The sequence below is a fragment of the Xenopus tropicalis genome, chromosome 2 (assembly GCF_000004195.4).
Source record: "Xenopus tropicalis strain Nigerian chromosome 2, UCB_Xtro_10.0, whole genome shotgun sequence".
Classification (NCBI taxonomy): Eukaryota; Metazoa; Chordata; class Amphibia; order Anura; family Pipidae; genus Xenopus; species Xenopus tropicalis.
This window is the reverse complement of record NC_030678.2, coordinates 69,158,597-69,182,871: the sequence shown is the minus strand read 5'-3', so window position 1 is coordinate 69,182,871 and position 24,275 is coordinate 69,158,597. Positions and strand designations below refer to the sequence as shown.

The 24,275-nt window shown below is 35.3% G+C and overlaps 1 protein-coding gene across 1 annotated transcript in view; it reads right to left on the bottom strand.

The window, feature by feature from the left end:
- Nucleotides 1-825: 825 nt before the first annotated feature.
- ilrun (lipid regulator with UBA-like and NBR1-like domains) overlaps nt 826-24,275 on the bottom strand; it is a 46,342-nt gene continuing 22,892 nt past the window's right edge. The window contains exons 3-5 of the mRNA NM_001126074.1: nt 14,932-15,129; nt 11,782-12,071; nt 826-4,563 (exon numbers count right to left, since the gene is read on the bottom strand). Of these exons, the coding sequence (NP_001119546.1) occupies nt 4,528-4,563; nt 11,782-12,071; nt 14,932-15,129 (524 nt within the window). The 3' untranslated portion in view covers nt 826-4,527. The remainder of the gene's footprint in view (nt 4,564-11,781; nt 12,072-14,931; nt 15,130-24,275) is intronic.

Below are 24,275 nucleotides of genomic sequence, written 5' to 3'. Positions count from 1 at the left end.
TTGCGTAAAATCTTGCGATTTTTCGTAGCGTTAAAACTTGCGCAAAAAGTTGCGCTTTTTTCGTAGCGTTAAAACTTACGCGAAACTTCGCACCTTTTAAGTTTTAACGCTACGAAAAAGGCACAACTTTTCGCGTAAGTTTTAACGCTACGGAAAAATCGCAAGATTTTACGCAACTTTCGTAAAGGCTACGAAAAACTCGCGTTTTTACGCAAAAATCGTGTTGGTAACGAAAAATTCGTAAAGACGCCGAAAAAATCGCAAAACATACGAAAAAGTCGCAAAATGTTCGTTTTCAAGTCGGAACTTTTCCAATTCGGGTCGGATTCGTGGGTTAGTAAATCAGCCCCTAAGTGTTGACAAGTGCAAAGTCCCTCTTTCCCTTTGATCTCCTGCACTGAACACTAAGATACAAAGCTTCTCAAGCTTAATTAAATAAGTAGGCTTTTGGTAGAAAGCCTAGAAAACTCAATAGTCAATACCTGCACTTAGATACAATTGTAACTAATTATCTTGGGGAAACTGAGACATGCAGCTTAAAGGGCAATTTCAGCTTCATTAGCAAAACTGTAATAACACATAAAACGACCCCAAAACCCCCAAAATGTGCTCAAACTTTACATAACCTGCCAAGTTTTTTACAATTGGAGTGGTATTTAGGGGGTGTTGTCACAAAATGGATGTAAGAAAAATTTCACCGCCCTGTGCGCAGGCATCTTCTTTTGTCCCTCTGCATTTTTCAAATGTTGGGAGGTATGATACAAACACACAAAGGATATAAATAGTATGACACAAATTACACAAATAAACGCTTGAATTCAAATACATTTTCCAAGTTAATTTATTGATAGAAATTTTCTTTATACATTAAGGAAAATATTCCTCCATTTCAAATGTTTTCATTTTCAATTTTTTAAGCTTCCCCCCCCCACCCAACACCAAGCACTCTGCACTCATCTCATGCATGCACCAAACACACATCTTATCTACTAAACTTTCACACCATAAAAAATGGGAAACAAAGAGCTTTCTGTGCCAAATTGGCATAAACTCAAGTTTTTGTTTTGCCTTTTGGGAATTTGTTCTAAATAAAGCATTAGATGTGATGGTAATAGAGATCAAAAACAATAATAAAATCGGTACAAATTCCAACTTCCCTTTCTGGTTCTATAACTAAAACCAGATAGCACTGCAGTGGACAGAATCATTAGCTGTATGAGAATTACTTGACAGGAGGGAAGGTTATGTAGCATCAGGAACTATACATGTAATAGCAGTTCTTAATCTTGTAGCCAAGTGTCAAGACAACTGTTTTTGTGTACGAGTGGTAAATAGCATATATACCTAAATGTCAAAATTATTTGATGTTATGCAAATAGGATTTTATATCTTTGGTTCTATAACCAGCTGTACTTGTTGGAAATGTTCTGATACAAAGAGATGTAGATGTTATTTTAAGGGAACACTGCCATGGGAAAAATGTTTTGCCCCCCAAAAATGCATCATTTAATAGAGCTCCTCCAGCAGAATCCTGCATTTAAATCTATTTTTCAAAAGCGCAAACAGATTTTTTTAATATTTAATTTTGAAATCTCACATGGGGCTAGCCACATTCTTCATTTCCAATGTAGCCACAACCATGTGACTTGTGCTTTTATGAACTTCAGTCACACTTTACTGTTGCACTGCAAGTTGGAGTGACATCACCCCCTCCCTTTCCTCTCCAGAACCAATCAGCTGAAAAATGGGAAGGTAGCAAAATAGCAGCTACCTGACACCTGTATTGCTAAAATATATATGTTATTTATGTGAATAGCACTCAATAGTAAAAAATCAAAGTCTGGCTAGGGACTCCTTCAGTTACATGGGAGTAGGAGAAACAATAGGTTATCTGAAAGCAGTTGTAATGTGTAGCACTGGCTCCTTCTAAATGCTTAGAATCAGGCACAATGCACTGAGATGGCTGCCTACACATCGCTATGTAAATAGTGTAATTTAGAAATAAAAAGTTCACCATAAAATCATGACAGAATCCCTTTGAGCTAAAAACAGTATGTAGGAAAAAGAGTTTCTCTACAGTAGGCTTTCCCTATAGTAAACACTGTTTATAAATGATAAGTTCATTTTTATATAAAATAAATATTGTTAAAGTTATTTTCAAACCAAAAAATCCAGAATTTAATTGCTGGAGGCATTGCCTCCCAAAAAGTAAAAAATTAAAAGCCAAAACCAGTGTTTCCAAGTATTCACGCTAACTGGAACATTATTTTTGTTGTTGTATTACCTCTTTACAGCTATTAAGCTTGAAAACAAGCCTACCACAGTAAGCCTAAATTAGCATTAGTCAATGAAGAGGGTGATTGTGGTTGAAAGGAGATTATAGAAAGTAGAATTATAGTTATTAGTTAATAAAAATAGGAGTAGTTTAAAAACTATTTTTAAAATATTTTTTCACTCTTACAGTAAGAGATATATTATATCAGTTTTCCCAGGGGAAATGAAATAAAAAATTGTCAACTAAAGGTTAGTTTGTTTGCATTAGGTCCTGGTTAAAATTTAAAATGCAGAAGAGGGATTTTTCTTAATTAAAGCAACAGCCCTTTCTCACAGCACACATTTTGCAGATCATATCTTTAAATAAAGGGATCGTTATTTTCCATGTACTTTAAAGTGACATTGATATTTGCAGGTAACATTTTACTTTACTTATACTGACTTTTTAAAATATCTTGTATGAATATATTGTGCATGCTGTGACTTACACTCAATGCAGCAAGCACAATACAATGCATTTTAATAATGTATTTTAATAATGTCCCCTAGCTAAAAATGATATACACAAATACACACACAATGCTTGGCTGATTAATTTTTTTAGTAGAAATGTATGCAATAGGATTGCTCAATAGCCATGCAGCATTGGGATCTTACTGGGGTCTAGTTATAAAAGTATGATCTGGAATCCCTAGGCATAACAATTGGTATTTTTTCACCAGAAATCCCACTTAAAAATTGAAAATTTAAGAGTAATGGAATATGCAATATGTAAAATAAATGCACTAAATCTGCTGTAATAGTGTCTCTTTTTTTTCTTTAAAGGGGATATAAATTAAAAGCAAAATTAATTAAAGAAATTGTAAATCTAAGCAATTTTTAAATATAAATTATAGGAAAACTATACTCCCAAAATGAACCAACATATAGTTTATATCCTATATCCTAGTGGCCTATTAAATAATCTTACCAAACTGGAATATATAATGCAGATCTAACTTTAACAGGAAGATGTATGGGAGCAAAAGACAGAATAATTGGCTGATGTGACCTAACATGTGTGTGCCTTGGGTTTGTTTGCGTGCACTATAAATCATATGATTACAGGAGACTGCCCTCGTTACTTAAAATGGCAATTTTCTATTTAGGATAACTAAAAAAAGTATATTATTTTTATGAAAATGGTTTATGAAAAGGGGGTAAAGCAGGGTTTTACATATAAGCTATTTTATGCAATATTTCATTATAGAGACTGGCATTGTTCAGGGGTATACCACAAGCGGAGCTCACCACACTCATGGTGTAGTTTCTTCCTTGAATGTTGCACGTTGGAGCTCGATGTTCTCTAGACCATGTTGTGTAACTCTTCACACTTTCTTTGAGTTGTGCATACTGAAATCATTGCTGTTTTCAGGCTCTCATTGTGTGGTTATATGACAGCACCAGTGCAAAAAGCTGCAAGTTGAGTTAATTCTTGAGTGCACAAATGAAAGGAGTGTTGTGTGAAAAAAAGAATTAGTTATTTTGTTATTATCTTTGCTTAAAACTACATTTACATTACATTTGGCAAAATTATATATTTCCCTTAACATCACCTTTAGGTATTATTATTACATTATCTGGTTAAGTGGAGCATTTTAAACACATACTGTTGATTCTACAATTCCCAGCATAACTTGGGTCACTAGAAGTGAAGTAACATTGAAAATTTTACTTTCTTTCTTGAAATAAATTGAGGCGCTGAAAAGTTATTTTTCATCAGAAAAAAATTATAGTAGATCTGTCCATTGCTTAATGGACCATCTATATACATATACTGATTTAGACTTAACAGTGCCACTTTATGAAATCCTTTGAGAACAGACTATAACGCTAAAGGAAATTAAAAGATTACAGGATTTTACAACATGCAGATAACACTAAGGAAATATTTATTTTAAATGACCCAGTAAATTTTGTCTAAGGAGCTGCTCGTTTACTATAGTTGCAAGTTCATCATTTATAACTGCTATCATCCAAGTGGAAAAATTTAAATGGGAAGGAAGCAGGGACAAACAAATTAAGGCTGCAGGGGAGAGTCTCTTTTGGTTGAAAACTTTACTACCCTAATCATCACAAAATGTTCACTTATATTAAGAGCATCCAACAAAAATATATATTTCCCTCGCATTATCTTCAGCAGGTATAGCATAGTGAAGACCATCCTGTTTCTGTGGGACGAAAAAAGAACTGTGGATGGGATAAAAGTTCCTCTTAAGATTCTCCAAAAGGGTAAGACCCATGCACACTCTGAAAAAGATAGACAAAGAATATAGTTTTAGAATGGACTTACAGAATTACTGATCGCTACTCCAGCAGCTTTTCTTTTAGCTTTTTAATAAATCCTTTGACAACCAAATTATTTATTTGCGGTTAAACCCTAATCCACAAATTAAGAAAATAACACCATTTCACAAACTCAATAAATGTTAATAACATTTTCAGTTCTTTTAATGGTGTCTATACATACATTTTTCCTATTAAATAGCTAAACTATCATTGTTAACATGATTTTGCATGTATAAATGCCAAAAACCTTTTGTGTAGCCATAACAGCCTGGAACAGAGCAGCCCTGACTAAAACCTGTAGATCTGGTTTAAATTCTGGGAATGCAGGGTAGTTTTGCTTTTTAGCCTAAAACTGAAGATTGTACAGTTTGTCAACCCAAGTCCCTTTCTCTTGTCTCCCTGCCTGACTTAACCCTGCCCTGTGTCTCTCTGCGCCCTACCTATTAAATTGTGTCACAGTCTTATTGCTCATGCGAGAAGCTGCTTGCTTTTTTTTTTCAAGCTTAAGTTCTATTGTGCCCCATTACCAGTACTTTTATTTGACCATCATCTATCAAGTATAACAGTCACTATTAAAGAAGTAACTCTTGTATACTGTGGTTCAGCTTATTTCTGGCAACAACTCTCTTCACCCTTAGACTAAACAAAGTGATTTTTTCACAGTTAGAGGGACAGCTCCTGATGTACCATTGTAACTATGTGATTCTCTAGCCGTCACATGCCAACACCTAGCTTGAGCCAAGGGCACGTCTAGCATCTATTCAATAGAATCAAAGCAAAAAAGAAAATGAAGGAGGTGCTTACCCGAAGGGCATACTGACTCACAATCCGTCTGGCATGGGCTTCAAATACAAACTTAGAAAGAGCTTGAATGGCCTGCAAAGCATGCATCTATCTACAGGAAGTGGATCCTAATATTGTTTCCTGGTATTAATATAGTGCAAACATATTTTGCAGTGCTTTACAGAGATTATATTCACATCAATCCATGCCCCAGTATAGCTTACAGACTAAGGTCCCTATCACATCTGATTGCTTCATTACCTTAGAACCAGGCAGCAGTTTGAATGATAAACTTGAATATAAATAGAAGACTGAATAAAAATATAAATAAATATGATTAAAAAGATAAAGATTGCAATAATAAGGTGCAATAATTAAAACATTTTAAGCTCACAGAGCAATAGTTTTTTAGCTGCTTGGGTCAGTAACCCCCATTTGAAAGCTGAAAAGATGTAGAAAATAAAGTCAAATATTTAAAAAAAAAAAAAAAAAACAAAAAAAACCCCAAACATTCTGTAACATACTAAGGGGCACATTTACTAACCCACGAACGGGTCGAAATGAGTCCGATTGCGTTCTTTTCGTAATGATCGGTATTTTGCGATTTTTTCGGCGTCTTTACGAATTTTTCGTTACCAATACGATTTTTGCATAAAAACACGAGTTTTTTGTAGCCATTACGAAAGTTGCGTAAAATCTGGCGATTTTTCGTAGCGTTAAAACTTGCACAAAAAGTTGCGATTTTTTCGTAGCGTTAAAACTTACGCGAAACTTCGCACCTTTTAAGTTTTAACGCTACGAAAAAGGCACAACTTTTCGCGTAAATTTTAACGCTACGGAAAAATCGGGCGATTTTACGCAACTTTCGTAATGGCTACGAAAAACTCGCGTTTTTGCGCAAAAATCGTATTGGTAACGAAAAATTTGTAAAGACGCCGAAAAAAATCGCAAAAAATACGAAAAAGTCGCAAAATGTTCGTTTTCAAGTCGGAACTTTTCCAATTCGGGTCGGATTCGTGGGTTAGTAAATCAGCCCCTAAATGTTAACTGAAAGGTGAACCAATTCTTTTAACTGCCAAGCATGTACACCGTACGTGTTGGCAGGAAAAGGCTCTATCTGCTGAGCACATACCATGTACGTTCTTGGACAGAAGAGAAGTTGCCTCTGCAGAGAGTCAGGAGCAATGACAGGCCCCTGGGCAATGAGTCCACATTTAAAGGGGTGGGTCATCTTTAATTTAACTTTTAGTATGTTAGAGCATGGCCAATTCTAAGCATCTTTTCAATTGTTTTTCATTTTTTATATCTTATAGTTTTTTAATTTTATGCCTTCTTCTTCCAACTCTTTGCAGCTTTCAAATGGGGGTCACTGACCCTGACAGCCTACAAACTATTGCTCTGCGAGGCCACAATTTTAGTGTTATTGTTACTTTTTATAACTTATTTACCTGTTCAGGTCCCTCTCCTATCCATATATCAGTACCTCATTCAAACCACTCCCTGGTTGCTAAGGACCCTAGCAAGCAGATAGTTGTTTATATCTGAACTGGAGAGCTGCTGAACAAAAATTTAAATAATTAAACTACAAATAATAAAAAATGAAGACCAATTGCATATTGCCTCAGAATATTGGTCTCTACATCATACTAAAAGTTAATTCAAATGTAAACAACCCCTTTAAGTAAATTTGCAATGTAAGTAAATGTGAAAATGTGTAAATAACTGCCACTCACAGATTCTGAAGCAGGAGGGATGCAGGGATCACTGAAGAGGTCCTGGAGGGTCTGTGTCTGCCGAGTGCTGCACAGCAGGAAATGAGTGGGTGCCACTTGGGGGGGGGAGGAAGAAGCAGTAGACACAATATGATTGTGTTTGATGCTTTGAGGACAGTCCTGCGAATGCATCAAGTCTGCTGCTTCTTCCTCCTCCCCCCCAGCGCCACCCACTTACTTCCTGACAAGCAGACACGGACCCTCCAGCTATCCCTGCATCTCTCCTGCTTTAGAACCGGCAAGTGGCATTTATTTATTTCATTTTGCACTTATATACTTATACACAAATGCATGTAAATACAAACACACTTTTTTTTTTTTTACTTATTCACATTTGTCTTTTGTTTTACCCCAAAAAACTATTTATTTTGGCAGCGTGACTACTGGATCAGGTATTCTGACCACTAACTACGCTGTTTATGAATTTGTATTTTTTTTATTTCATTGATTTGACAATTGTTGTGGTTTTATAGCATTTTTTTCCCTGCAATATTGTTCCTGATCTGTTTTTTAGCAGTTTGGTACTTTGGTGTAGACCAGGGGTCCCCAACCTTTCTTACTCTTGAGCCACAGGCAATGTAAAAAGACTTGGAGAGCAACAAAAGCATCATAAAAGTTAATGGAGGTGCCAAATAAGGTCTAAGATTGGCTATTAGGTAGCCTTTATGTACACTATCAACTTACAGGAGGCTTTATTTGGTAGTAAATCTTGTTTTTATTCAAAAAAAAAACTTGCCACCAAATCACAAATTCAAAAATAACTACCTGGTTTAGGGGAAATGAGAGCAACATATTTGGGAGATTTTCACAAATGCCATCAAACCCACTAACTTGTTTTTAGGGGACACCCTACTTTTTTGCAGATTTTACGCTGTAAAGCCATGAAATTACTATGCACAGAGTTTATTTTGGGGTCTCGTGTACCATGTGTTTCATAAACCTATGCACAGTGGGCTTTTCAGTAGACCTTGTGTTCATATTTAGGGTTGTTTGGGTTGTTTTATCCTGGTACCTATTATGTGAGAAATAATATGCTCCAAAGTGAAAGCGGTTATATTGTTCAAGGGGTTGGCTAAAATACAAAGTGTATAGGAAATTTTATCAGGAATGGCTTTATTTGTATCAGTTTTTACTGATGGTGTTTTACAGCATGTTTTAAAAACGCATGTTGTTTCGCCAGATCCAAAAGAACGTATTAACTGTTTGAAGATTCAAACATTTTATTGTTAATTTTAAACCAACAGATTTAGCTGGAGATTTTATTTATGTTTTAAATGATACCAAAATATATGGCATGGGTGTGCTTCACAGATCAGCTGTCAATCTTACAGAGAATAATATGAGTGACTTTATGTACAAAGTTGTTTTTATGTGTTTACACAAAGATGCACCCATAAAGAAAAGAAAAACTTGGAAAAGTAATGGTTTGATGCAGAAGTGATTATGTTTTTATTTCCATTTCTTTTATCCATTAAAATGCATACATGAGGAAAACATTTACTGATCGCAATGTGGAACTTAATACTTCAAGTATTAAAAGTCCTCTAAAATTAAACATGAAACTCAATTTTTTAAATTAATGTATTAGAAATGTATTATGTGTCATAAATATTTTTTAAAAATCTGAGTTGTCAATCATATATTGCCTGCCACGCCCCTATACCTATGCTTGGGGCGGGACAGTCCCTTAATTTCACTTTCCATTTAGCACTTCCTAGATGTCACTGTACTCCTATCATTCCCTCATCCTTATCACTCCAAAATCTTGTGTATGCACCAGAAAGAGGGTTCTAAATAACAAAATGCTGCTTGCCAACTTTCTGTGACTGAAGGAAACCCAATTTTAATAAATTATATAGTGTAAGAAAACTTTTTTTTTTTTTTACTCCACTTACATGATAGAAAACGATCTGGAATTAAATCTCAAGGTCCCCTTTAAGTCCGGCCGACAAAAAAAGTGGGACAGGGTTTTTGGAAACTGAAAACCACCTTGATCAATGGTTAAAATTGTTATGATGATTTTAATACTGTTTTTAAAAGTATGGTAAAAGGAAAATGCACACAAAACTGACATTTTAACATGGTGGGAGATTGTTTAAAAAGGAATTTTGAAAAGAAATTTTGAAAAATTTAAACTGAATCCAATATGTGACGATCGATTGATCGATCCGAGCCTTCCTTCTGTATAGGAAGAAGTCAGGCTAGGATCAATCGTCGCATAGTAGATACTGCCCTGCAACGCCTTGTTTCAAATGACCGGAAGCCAAGTTTTAGCAGGTATTTTCTAATTAATGATTCAAAATGGTGTGCAGGATAGGGCAATTATTGGAGCAGGGTAGAATAGATATTTTACTTAAAAATTTTTAGTGTTACTTTTCCTTTAACAAGTACTTTTATGATGAAAAAAGTAATTTCTTTACTCCCCAAGGAAGGTGATAAGACTGACCTGAAAATTGGAGGCCTATAAACTTGCTTAATACTGATAATAACGTTTGCAGGTAGATTAAAGCAGGTTTTATGCCAGGACATACAGTCATATGATATAAGTGTGGGAACCCCTCTTCATTTTTTGGATTTTTGTTTATCATTGGCTGAGCTTTCATGGTAGCAACTTCCATTTAATATATAACCATGCCTTATGGAAACAGTAGTATTTCAGCAGTGACAAAGTTTATTGGATTAACAGAAAATATGCAATATGCATCATAACAAAATTAGACAGGTGCATAAATTTGGGCACCCCAACAGAAAGATCAATATTTAGTTGAACCTCCTCTTGCAAATGTAACAGCTTTTAAACACCTCCTATGATGAGGCTTTGATGATGGATGGATGGTGGTATTTTTGACCATTCATCCATACAAAATTTCTCAAATTAACTTTTCTGTTAAATTTGATGGCTGCTGAGAGCATGGACAGCCTGCTTTAAATCATCCCATAGATTTTCGATGATATTTAAGCCGGGGGACTGTGACAGCCATTCCAGAATATTGTACTTCTCCCTCTGCATAAATGCCTTTGTAGATTTGTGACTGGTGCTTGAACATTATTCTGAAGAATTTGTCGATTCTGGGTTGAATTCATCCAACCCTTGGCTTTAACAAGGGCACCAGTTCCTGTACTAGCCACACAGCATGATGGAACCTCCACCAAATTTCATAGTAGATAGCAGGTGTTTTTCTTGGAATGCAGTGTTCTTCTATTGCCATGCAAAGAGCTTTTTGTTATGACCAAATAACTCAGTTCTTGTCTCATCAGCCCAAAGCACTTTGTTCCAAAATGACTGTGGCTGGTCTAAATCAGCTTTTGCATACAACAAGCAACTCTGTTTGTGGCGTGAGTGCAGAAAGGGCTTTTTTCTCATCACCCTGCCATACAGATGTTCTTGATTGCAAATTGTGCCAAATTGTAGAACGATGTACAGATATGCCATCTGAAGCAAGATGTTCTTGCAGGTCTTTGGAGGTGATGTTTGGGTTGTCTGTAACCATTTTCACAATCCTACGCATATGCCGCTCCTGTATTTTTCTTGGCTTGCCAGACCTGGGTTTTACAGCAACTGTGCCTGTGGCCTTCCATTTCCTGATTTCATTCCTTGCAGTTGAAACTGACAGTTTAAACCTCTGAGATAGCTTTTTGTAGCCTTCCCCTAAACCATGATACTGATCAATCTTTGTTTTCAGATCTTTTAAGAGTTGCTTTGAGCATCCCATGGTGTCACTCTTGTGAGGAGAGAGTCAGACAGAAGCAAAACTTGCAATTGACCACCTTAAATATCTTTTCTCATGATTGGACACACCTGCCTATGAAGTTCAAGGCTTAACAAGCTAATCCAACCAATTTTGTGTGCCAATAATCAGTATTGAGCAGTTTTTCACATTTGATTTAATTTCATACAACTAAATACTGCTTCACTAAAAATCTTTGTTCAGTAAACTCCCCAGTTCCTGGGAAATGAAAGACATACCACTGTTACCTTTTTTTTTTTTTAAACTGGAGTATATTATTATGCAGGCTGAGAGGGGTTCCCAAACATTTTCAAGTGACTGTATGTGAGTGTGCAAATGTGTGTGTGTGTGTGTGTGTAAATAAGTGTCTTTTACTGCTACCAAAAAAACATTCTTAGCAGAGAGAGCCTTTACTTGCCAGAAGGAAATAAATACTTGCCTGACTGTCATAGGGTTAAATATTGTTGCTTAGTATCTTTTAAATGAAAAATTCACAATTTGTTTTGTTTTTATCCTTTTCATTTAACAGCAAAAAAAAATTGTATCGGTTACTACCCACTGTGCATTAGGAAACAGATTAACAATGGTCTGGAGTGACTGGCAATGTACTTATTTAGAGCAAGTTACACGTTAGTTCATATTATTAATATAAAAAATATGACTATAAGCCTGCTTAATACCTTATGTCCATTTGTTAATAGTATTAAAGCAATACAAACTGAAAAACAGTATACTGAATATAATTTTGTTCTGAAAATTATTTTCTAATATGGATCAAGACAATACACAATGTTATTATTAATTTAATATTAAATTAATGTTAAACTAATGTTCAATTAATTGTCACAACAATTTTCCCCTCTGAAAAAACGAAAAGAAATAACACAACATCTCACCTCTCTATATGTTGCAACTGAACAGTTGGCCGGGTGATCCGGTGCACATATATTTACAGAGGTCTGAGAAAGTCCATTCTCCTCATTTTCAGAGGGCTCTGTCTGAGGCCCCCATGTACCCATGTCCTCCAGATCAGGTGACCGGCTTTTCTGTGGAGAAGCAAAGGGGTTGTAGTTGCCTCCAAGATTTCGATGAGGTTGAGTATTAAATTCTGTTTCGAATGAAGACAGTTGCTGAGTAACTCCCAATAGGCCTCCAGCCTCTACACTCAGTATCACCCAAATAACATCTGAGTAAGAAAAATAAAAGAGAAATAATTGAGTAAAACCAATAAATGTGTGCTGCATTTTCTCCTAGATAATTCTTAAAGGAATACTGTCATAGGAAAACATGTTTTTTTTCAAAACTGATGGTGCTTCTCCAGCAGAATCCAGCACTGAAATCTGAATTTTTTTAATATTTAATTTTGAAAATTCCCATGGGGCTAGTGATATTCTTCATTTCCCAGGGTGCCACAGCCAAGTGACCTGTGCTCTGATAAACTTCAGTCACACTTTACTGCTGAGCTGCAAGTTGGAGTGATATCACCCCCTCCCAGCAGTCGATCAGCAGAACAATGCGAAGGTTGCTAGATAGCAGCTCCCAGTAAATATCAGCACAGCACTCAATACTAAGAAATCCAAGTCCGGCATGTGACTTCAGTTACATGGAAGTAGGAGAAACAATAGGTTATCTAAAAGCAGTTGTAATGTGTAGAGCTGGCTCCTTCTGAAACCTAAGAATCAAGAACAATGCACTGAAATGGCTGCCTACACACCAATATTACAACAAAAATACATTTGTTGGTTCAAGAATAAAATTTTAAATAGTAATGAATAATTTGCTATGTAAACAATGTAATTTAGAAATAAAAAGTATACCATAAAAATCATAACAGTATCCCTTTGGATAATTTCTTTGGCCCATAACTTTCCTCCTTACTGCCGATTTTATTTTTTTCTTCCTTTCTCTTTCATAGTATACATGAAATTTGTCTCAGAAATCACCAGGATATTTTTAAGATCTTTTGTTTTCCCCCAGACTTTCAGTTCCTTTTACCCTGTGTCTGTACATTTTATCACTAATTCTCTACTGTAGCAAGCAACAATACAGCCATAAGACTAACCAGTTAAAATATAACTGAACATATGTATTAACCCTTTCACTACCAAGTGTGCTGTACATATCCCATACTTTGGTAAATCTTTACATATTGGGCATCAAACTGTTCAGAAGTCATAAAAATCACTAACATTAGGAAAGCTTTGCAGATTGGTACTTTGGCGTAGAAAGGTTTATTAAGATTTGTTTAATTAGATTTGTGAGAATGTGTACTTTTTCAAAAATATATGGTTTTCTTGGTGTTCCTGTATAATTAGAAAGTCATACGAAACGGAGTTGGTAAGTCATATGCACTAATTTTCATTTGGGGTCTGTACATATCACATATTTTTGGAAAGTACACATTGGCCTGAATATTCAGCCATTTTGGATTTGTCTGAATGTGTTCTTTCCAAAACTATCTAGTTTTCAGGGTCACCCTACTATTTTGGAGCTTTTACTACACATAAAACTGGGGTCTCTAAGTTCCATGTGCGTTATAAACCTATGTACAGTGGGCATTAAACTGTTCAGCAGACCCCTGGGGTTCATATTTAGGGTGTTTTATATGGTTACCTAATGACATGTAGAAAATAGGATGCTGCAGAGTGGAATTTTTTAAATGTCATCAAAACCGGCAAATTTAGGAAAGCTTTGCGGCTTTGTACTATGGAGTAGAGAGACATGGGTACCCATTTTAAATTCAGGGCAATGTGTACTTTCCAAAAATATATGGCTTTCTGTGGTGAGCGTACTTTTTTGTAGCTTTATCCCACATAAAATTATAAACGTGTTGATTTTGCAGGAGCTGAAATGACAGAAATTATAGATTATATGAGGTATCTCCTCCCTGGGTCCCCTACATGCCACATACTTAGGCAAACCTATGCATACTGGGCATCAAACTGTTCAGTGGACCCCTGGCATTCATATTTATCATGTTTTATATGGTTACCCTATGACCTGTAGGAGATAAGATACTATTTTTTTTTTTAAAATTTCACATTTTTTTTTATAAAACTTGATAACTTTGGGAAAGCATTGCAACTTGGTAGTTTGGAGTAAACAGTTTTACCTATTTGATATTGGCGCATTCAGGAGACATGGGACTTTCCAAATCAGTTGTATTTTTGTGCATAAAATCATTTATGTTTCTAGTATATGTGTTTATATTATGGAACATATTTTTTATTAAAATTTATTTTAGACATTTTGAAACCTATATCTTGTTACAGAAATAGAAATACACAATAATCTTAGCATACTTTTAAAGCTTAAAGGACAAGGCAACGCAAAATATACTTTTTTGCCAAATAAAAGAAACCAAAATTCCAAGCAACTTTGCAATAAATATTTATTACAAGTTTGTAATGGTTTGAGTTATTTGTATTTATAATTGCTATTAAAAGCAGTGCTTGCCTGCCCTTTTCTATTCTCTGCCCTGGTGGCTCAGACTGTTGAAACATTATAACATAAGCCAGAAGACGGACAGACCTTTGCAACATTGTTTAAAATGTAACAACCAGTTCAGCAAATGCTGCTTTCAATAGCAATTACATTTACAAATAACGTTTAAAGCGCAACAAATTTTTAATTATTTCATATTGAAAAGTTGCTTAGAATTATGTTTTCTTTCATTACGCAAAAACTTATTTTTGGGGTTGACATGCCCTTTAAGTTATCCCAGAAAAAAACAATATATAAATTTTCCTGGGAAAACTAAAAGTCCTCCGAGGGAAGGCCCCTAAAGTGAAAGAGCGCAAAATGTTCAAAAACTGCCTGGCAATTAAAGTTCAGCTGTGATCAAATCAGCTGGCAGTGAAAGGGTTGTAAAAAGACAATCGTTTACAAAGCTTTTCATCACAAGATATCATTACTTTCAACATCATTACTACACCAACTCTTCATATAAGTATTTACTTAGAATTTAGTGAAGAAGTTTTTATCCTCTGATAATATACATATTTATGTTAATTTGAAAGAACAGTCTGTGGTTTCTGTTAAATTACCTCCAAAATAAAGACCAGTAGCAGTACACATCCTCCACTGGCCCTGGTACATGCCGGCCTGGCTTGGACTGCACATTGGCACACTGACATCAGTCATCTCCTGTGCATCTAGGGATCGGACTAATACCATGTTGACATGACCAAACTGATCACCCCCTACATAACGCAGACACACACCAGGGGGCCATGCCTCTGATCCTGTGAGTAAAAGAAATTTAAGAATTAGAAGAAAACTACCAGCAACATTCTGATTAAAACTGTAAAGGGACTTTATCTTCCCAGAGTCTCGTAATAGTGACCATTTTAAGCAATTAATAGAGTAGGACTGATGCTTTTGCAAGAAACTTGAAATGCTTCACCTGCAAGCAAGCAATTTGACGCTTAAGTTTTCTCACACGATAATTACATTACTGCAGGTGGGAAGGCATTTGCAGGAGAAGATTTATCGTGGGCAACTAAACTTCTGGACTTTCATAGCCGGAAAAGCAGGGTACAAATATACAGCTTTAAGCAAAAGTCTTGGCACTCCCTGCCAAATTAAATGTTTCAGTGCTTGCAGTCAAGAAGATATCGATTAATCACTGGCAGATAATACAATCTTGGCACTTCTGAGATTTCTCTGCACTGGCAGTTTTAGCTGCTGATGCAATAAAAAATTGCATGCGAGCTGCTGGGCTGCAGTAATATATGGATAACTTTTTGTTAAATAATGGTATTTATATAAAGGACATGTACCCCCCAAAACACTGAAAGAGGATTGTAAAGATAGTTATTTTTCTGTTATGTACGCTCTATGCAAGTTAATAACCTTATAGGCAGTCATGCCACAGTTATCCCAGTTGCTGCTCAGACATCTAGGCTTTACTTCCATAAAGATACCTCTCACATTTCATGACTTTGCAGAGAGTACAGTGCACCCCCAACCAACGAGCCAAGGGGGCTGGCAAGTCAGTCCTGCAACGCGATTGTGGCAGGGCTGGACTTTTAACAGCAGACACAATTGCACTCGTGTCTGTAAGCGCTTCCTGCTGCAGCCCCCCTGACCCCACCCACTCACTTCCTGCTGCAGAGACTCTGCAATCCCTTTGTGCAGTCAAGGACGCTCCTGCTCACAAAATGGCAAGTGGATTTTCTTTTTACCTATATAAAAACATTTACACACACAAAACATACCTTTTTACTAAATGTAGCTTTTTTTGCTTTTCTGACTTTTTTTTTTGCTTTTGTACATATTTGCACACTTACATACACATATACACACATTCACATACTTTTTAGAGACAGACACACATATACTTTTTTTTTTTTTTTTTTTCCTTATTTTATGATTTTGTCTTTTGTTTTTCCCTAAAACTATTTATTTCACAGTGTGACCATTGGATCAGGTTTGCCGTTTGGTTTCGTGTAGAAAGTGGTCTTCGCCTGTTTCCAATTTGCCAGAATGTCTATTTGTAAAAAAAAATATGTTGTTCTGGGGGTCTTTGTACAGTTAGGGGGTTCTACGGCACATAACATGCAGTCAGGGGCTCTGTTTGCAGAAGAGGAGTTGGCAGGTGAAAAGAATATTCACTACTTTTAATTAGGGTCTGTACATAACCACATACTTTGGTATATCTATACATATTAGGAATAAAGTGTTCCTCCGGTGTTGATATTTGGATTGATTTGCCGTTGTATGTAACAAATTGCATGAGATAAATGCAGCAAATTGCAAAATTTTTAGGTGATTTTGCATGCTTAGGTTGTTCCCTCAAAAAAAAAAAAACAAAAAACGATATATAGTTTTTCCAGGTAAACTAAAAGTATCCTCTAGGAAAGGCCCCTAAAATGCAATAGAGCAAATGTTCAAAAACAGTCTGGCAATACAAGTTGGGCTTTGACCAAATCTGCTGGCAGTTAAAGGGTTAAACAAAGCTGCAGCATACTAATTTGAACTCTCAGTGAGTTGATGAAATTAGTTTATCTACTTGGCAAGGCCAGAACTATTTACATTTAAAACGATTTTGCCATGCACTGGTAAAAATTTGTAAACTGTTAACTTTTTTTCAGATGCATTTGTAAAGTTTAAACTGTTGTGTGGCCAAGGGGGCACCAGTTGAAACTAGACTATAGAGAAAACATTTACATACCAGATTACACCTGTAAGATAAACTATTAAAGACGAAAAAAAAGTCCTAAATACACCTATTTTATGGGCTTTTTTTATTTTAGTGGGCTTGTCTTATATACTAATATATGAAAGAATAAGAGCTGACATTACAGTACCTAGCAGTGACCAGTCTACAGGGTCAGAATGGCCCACCAAGAAAAACCCCACAGCTCCACTAAACAACCACTGTCTGAACATGTCCTACCCACCTGCTGCTGCAATAAAATAGTTTTTCTCCTATGGAGAAAATTAAAGATAGCTGTGCATTACACTGTGGAAAGTTTGAGGTATTCTATATGTGCAGATGTTGATGCTTTCAATTTTCTAAAGCAGCATTTCTGGGTTTAATATGGTCAGTTTCTATTTTCTTCAGTGGTCCCTAGCAACCAGATAGCTGCTGAAATTCCAGACTGGAGAGCTTGTAAACAAAAAGCTAATTAAAAAAAACAAAACAAAAAAAAAAAAACAGAAAAGAAAATTACAAACTGTCTTCAATAGCAAGCTCTACATCATGCTAAAACTTAATTGTTAAGTCAACAACCCCTTTTAAAGGAACAGTAACACCAAAAAATGAAAGTGTATAAAAGTAACTAAAATATAATGTGCTGCTGCCCTGCACTGGTAAATGTTGTGTGTTTACTTCAGAAAGTCTACTATAATTTATATAAATAAGCTGCTATGTAGCCATGGAGGCAGCCATTCAAAGGAGAAAAGGCACAGGCACATAGCAGATAACAGATAAAACACTATTGTATTCTACAGAGCTTATCTGTTATCTGCTATGTAACCTGTGCCTTTTCTCCTTTTTTCCAGCTTGAATGGCTGCCCCCGTGGCTACACAGCAGCTTATTATATAAATTATAGTAGTGTTACTGTAGCAAACACACCAGTTTTACCAGTGCAGGGCAACAGTGCATTATATTTTTATTACTTTAAAGCTCTTTCATTTTTTAGTGTTACTGTTCCTTTAAGTGGCTCTGATTGAGCTCAAATAAAGGGATGAGATCTACAGTGTAGATCTCATCAAAACATGAAGAAATCTCATCATTGAAAGGTATTAGTCAGTCAGGGCAGAGGAACAGAAAAGTAACCAAATCATTAGGTGAAACACAGTGGATACATTCCAGGAAGCATAGTAAAGACAGTCAACAACAAGTGGAGAAAATATGGCTCAACTGTGACTGTACCAAGATCGGGACCTCCATCCAAGACTGATAAGACAAGGAGGCCATCAAGAGGCCTACAGCAACATTAAAGAGCAGCAGGATTTCTTGGCATGTACTGGTTGTTTCCTACAGGTACGGTAGCAAGGAAAAAAAAAAACCTTTACTCACAAAGAAAAACATCCAAGTTCGGCTAAACTTAGCAAAAGGGTGTACCCAGTCTCCTACAACCATTGGCAAAAATCGGCAAGTCCACAATTGCCAAACTGAGAGACTCTTATCCAAAACTGACTGCCTACCCAAGACTGGGTGCTTTAATAAAATCGAAAAGTGCTTTAACCAAATATTAGTTTAGGAGGTATATACACTAATGTAACCAGGTTTTTGTATAAATGTTTTCTTTTTTTTTTTTCAGTAAACAGGTTTCTGATTTGTGCTTCTTTGTATAGATTGAAATTTTGCAATAAAGGTGTAATATGTTCTGACGGGATTTATTTCAACTTTTTTTTTTGTTAAAAAAAAAAAAAAAAGAAAAAAAAAAACCTGCCATTTTTCAGGGGCGTATAGACTTTTTATTTTCCAGTATAGCTATAGTTTGCAACACATACAGCTTTGTTTCACTAAGTTAGCTTGTCATACCATTCCTGTGCTGAGGGAAAAATCATTAATATGCTGCCAGCCTGTCTGCAGTTACTGTTCTAATTGCCCATTTTCTGCAGTAAGCTTACTAGAATGTCTTGGGTTACTGTGCTAATAATACATTTCTGTACTGATTTATCTGACTTTTATGGGGTTAATATGATCATTATACATTTTCTGAAGTGATCTTACTGACACGTTTGGGGTTAATATGCTCATAATTGATGTTTGTGGTGATTTTTTTGTTGAGTGCTTTTTTTTTTGTTGTGGAGTGCAGGTAGTGCATGATTGCATAAAAAGCACTACCTCTTTTTAAAAAAAATAAAATAAAAAAATAGTCTATATAATGTATCCATATTACAGTTAACATGTTTCAATCAATAGTGTATATCCAAGTTGTACTCCACAAACTTCAGTCCAAAGATTATATCACCAACAAAACATATTAAATCCTAAAACTATAATTTATAAAAATGAATTAGAAAATACAAAACTACTTCTATTCCTACTTAAATTATGATCTGCTATGCCCAAGATGTTTTAGGGTACCTATGTAATATACAGCACTCAGCACTTTACCTGAGACACTCCATTGTATGTACAGAGTACCAGACGTTCAGGGTGTTCATTGTAGATCAATAACCTTTAAAAGGAGAAATAATAAAATTAGAACAAAAGCTTATAACATTAGAAAAGTTATTGAGAGGTAACACCTCAATGATTAAGGTACACACCTAATCATAAAAAAAGCTAACAGGCATACAGTCTCTATTTATCCCTCTTGGCCATGTATTAGTATATTGATTCACAGCATGTCTGGGTTCTTAAGCATCATTAATTTGTTACCTTCCAGTCTGAGTATCTCTATCAAGTCTTGAATTTCAAAATGTAACTGGTAGACTGAATGTTCTGGCACTGGTAAATGACTAAATTATTAATGCATGGTTGATCTGTAAATGCTTTTATTTTTTGTGTGGTTTAACCAATAGAAATCAGGCGGCATGGGCATTTCGATAAGTAGAAGAGGATTCACAAGTGTAATATTTGTGGATTTCATTCATACATAATTTTTTTTACCCATTAATCAGTGAATTCCATTAGGCAGTGATATTGACACTAAAAAACGACTCTACTAAAACTAAAAGTTACCTAAAGGTCACGATAATTTTTCACGATAGGTCAGCTTTTGTAACAAATTAAGTTCCTAAACCTGACTGCTTTGCCAACCTAACTGTCCCTTCTCAACCTGCAGTTATAGCTTCTAATGCAAACGAACTATTGCTGCGCAAATATGGCAGCACCCTCATAAAGGGAAACATAGGGGATCAGACAAGAAATGTAAAAGCATAGGGCAAATACTTCTAAAGAAGAAAGAAAGGTAAAAACCAAGTAAGCTTTATCAGAAAGATCTATGTAAATACAGCCATAAGCACTCACAAAAAAGCTGTCTATCAAAAGAAACAAAATTTCTCGTCTCCTTTTTTGTAAACATTTTCTTAGGGTATCTGACTCTCTCTCAGAAAAATCCTTCATTCCCTGGGCCTCTCTCCTGCTCTCCCTCCCTTAGGAATGTGTGATCTGAGCTATAAGGGCTAGAGCTGCAGCAAAAAGCTACTTAAATTGGCAGCTGCTGCCTTAAACAAACGGAGAAAGACTCTAGGGCTCTTTACTAAGGTATAAATGCTTTCTGCAGAATAAATGATAAATTATATGTGAATAAATAAATGTGGCAAATCTATTGGCAGTAAAATGCCAAAATGACTTTCCTTCTCCTTTAAGGCAAAAATAAACATCGTTCAAAGACAATGTTACGATAGATGTAAGATATAAAAAAAGATGTGATTTCTGGTGTCAGTATCTTTAACTAAATGGATCTTTTGCAGACCATCACGAGGGAATGTTGGCAGTACATTTGATAAACATGACTTTAAATTATGTCACTGTTGAAAGTCCTACTATACGTATTTGCTGACATAATTAAATTTACTGACAAGCACCATCCACTCAGAGTTTTTTTTACTCTTTAGTAGATTTTAAAAACTGTTCTGTTAGTGTTTTTTTTTTTTTTTTTTTTTTTAGTTCCAGTTGAGTCTTTTACAGAAAGTTGACATTTTGTCCACTCTCTTCTCACTTGTGACTTAAAGGACAATGAAAGGTTAATAATATAAAAAAGTAAGTCTAAAGGCATTCTTTTTAAGTACTTACTGCATATCTAAATTCCCAGATCCCTGCTTGCTTCTCTGAGATATGGTGCTGGCAGCCTACAGCAGTGTGAAGACTACAGTGATATCACTGAAATCTCTCTGTCCTTCCTGTAGGCTGCCAGCGGCAGCCTTCCTATTCTCTGAGCATGTGTGTAACTTGATCCTGTCTGCTGTTCTGAGCTACACATGCCCACCAGCCAATCAGAAGCGGATCTGGCAGAGGGGAGGGAATGAAACACATGTACAGTATGAAGCAAGGACGGAAAGGAAGGGAGAATACCTTTTTAGAGATGGCTGCCTGTTCTAGAAAATGTGAAGTAAGTGTGACTGGGTAAATATTTGATTAGGTGAGCCAAAAGTGTGGCGTTTTTACTAAACAATAGGAGGACTATTGGGCAGTATGCTTTTTAAATTTTGACTTGCATTCTCCTTTAATAGAGACAATTAATTTTGATCAATGTTAATTAGGTGAAGGGAGTAACGTAACGAATGTGGATGCAAACAGTCAAATAGAGATACTGTTATCAGTCTATTTTCTGAATAGATTGGTTTTTAATTTTAACCTCTCCTTTAATTTTTATATCCAAGATGTTAATACTGTCGGTGTTGCATTGTGAAAGATTCTTTGAATGCATTAAAAAATTGGTGGAAAATCAAGGCAGTCTAATGGACTAATCCAAGATATTAGATCTATAAACCATAGTTATAATAGACAGTGGGTGCCACAGTATTAGTACAATATGAATTCCTTCCATGAATGAATATGCGTCACGAAAAAGGAAATAATTGAGTAAGATGATCTCCAATAAATGTAGTAACTATATTTTTTGTGCAGTCAAAAGGTAAAGAACCAATGTAACCCAAGATTCACATGGTATAGATGCATATACACTGGAGACATCTTGGATAGCAAGTAATATTTCATGTTCAGGCAACACCTCTTTTTTTGTAAAATTCAATAAAAGTTGTGTCTTTTACATAGAATGGATAGCATGTACAACAGTATGTAAAATCTTGTTCTAGTAAGGGGCTAAGGAACTTAAAATTTTTGATTTAACTAGATATAATTTTTTTGACACGTGTCAATTTGTTGGAGGGGAGGGATTATAATGAATGTTGATGGAAACTGTTACAATTAAGCAAAGGTATGGGATACCTTATTCAGAAACCTCTTAGCCAGAAAGCTCTCAAGTACAGTAAGACCACCTCCCATAGAGTCTATTTTAAGCATAATTCTAATTTAGAAAATGATTTCCTATTTTGTAATAATAAAACAATACCTTGTAATTAACCAAAAAAAAGTTGCATGTATCCATACTGGTGGCAAAACAATTATCACTCTTTTCTGAATAGATCAGTTTCCAAGTTTAATTCCTCCCTAACTATTTTTAAAAATTGGCAGAAGAGCAAGTCTTATGGACCATTCCATAATATTACTGTGTCTATATATAATAGGTATAATAGACAGTGGGTGCCATGTATATAGCGGTTGTATATTTTTGGCAGAATACGTAGTCAATATAACAACCCATTGCTGTCCCCTGTTCTTGTATGTAAATATTTGTCACCATAAAGGAAAAACATTTGGTGTAAGATGATCTCCAATAAATTTAGAAAAGTAAAAAGTAAATAGTTCTTGTTGCAGCCAAAAGTAAGTAACTAATGTAATGCCAGGTTCACTTTTTATTTTACAGTCTCATCTTAAAGGAACAGTAACACCAAAAAATGAAAGTGTATAAAAGTTATAACAATATAATGTACTGTTGCCCTGCATTGCTACAACTGGTGTGTTTGCCTCAGAAAGACTACTATAGTTTATATAAGTTAGCTGCTGTGTAGCCATGATGGCAGCCATTCAAAGGAGAAAAGGCACAGGTTACTTAGCAGGTAACAGATATAGCCCCATTATATGGGGCTTATCTACTAGTTATCTGCTATGTAACCTGTGCCTTTTCTCCAGCTTGAATGGCTATCCCCATGGCTACACAGCAGCTTATTTATATAGTAGCTTTTCTGTAGCAAAAACACCAGTTTTTTGCAGGGCAACAGCACATTATATTTTAATTACTTTAAAACACTTTAATGTTTTGATGCTACTGTTCCTTTAACATTTAATTTGAAGTCAACACCACTTTCTGTAAAGTATTCAATAGATGTGTGTTGTGTCCAAATGAACAGGTACTTTGTACTAGTGGTTAAAAAATCTTGTCCAAGTACGGCTTAAACAGATCTCTGAGCCAGCCACAATATATGACAGAGAGAAAATGATAATTCCTGCCTTAATATACAATTCAGTTTTAGGTAATCCTATCTACTACATAAAATAAAGCTTACAACAGTGTGTAATAGACAGTGTATAATCAGGCAGGTACCATTGATGAGGAAAAAAAAAATGTTTAATAAGAAGAAAAACTCATTACACAACCATTATATTCTCTGTGCAAAACTAACAAAATTCTAAAGAAACTACCATGTGGCTGGAACAGAGTCTTTTTAAAGTCCTTTGGCCGTTTACATAGAAAGGATTTTACAACCAATAGTGCAAACTACCTATACACATATAAAAGAAAAAACAAATTAATTGAATTTTTTACAGAAAATGAATGTTTCCTGAACATAATATTACTCGCCAACTACTGACACATGGGCCACTCAGGAACAAATTCCAAAGAGACATGTAAAAGGTAATCAAAATGCCCATGACCAGATGGTATCCATCCCAGGGTACTAAATTAGCTTAGCTCTGATTGCCAGACCTCTTCATTTAATTTTTCATACATTAATAAAACAAAGTCTGAGATTACATTCGGTAGTCTTTGGCAAATAAAGACTATTACTAGATTTCTTGGGGATAGTCTTACACCATACTCTATTGTCTACTTGGAAGAGTTTGAATTGTTTATATGGAAACCACTGTCTAGTATACCTATGGTTTATAAATTATATAATATCATGGGTAGTCCTTTAGATGTCTTGTTATTCCACCAGTTTTTAAATTCTACAAAAGAATCTTGGAAATTCACAATTAACTTCTAGAATAGAAAAACTGTGAGGGGGTTAAAATTGAAAACTGATCTATTTAGAAAATACAGTATGCGCCATTTTGACAATTTATATCCACATTCATTAAGATATGCCCTCTCCACCACCCAATTAATACAAAATGACTGTCTTCAGTAAAGTCAAACG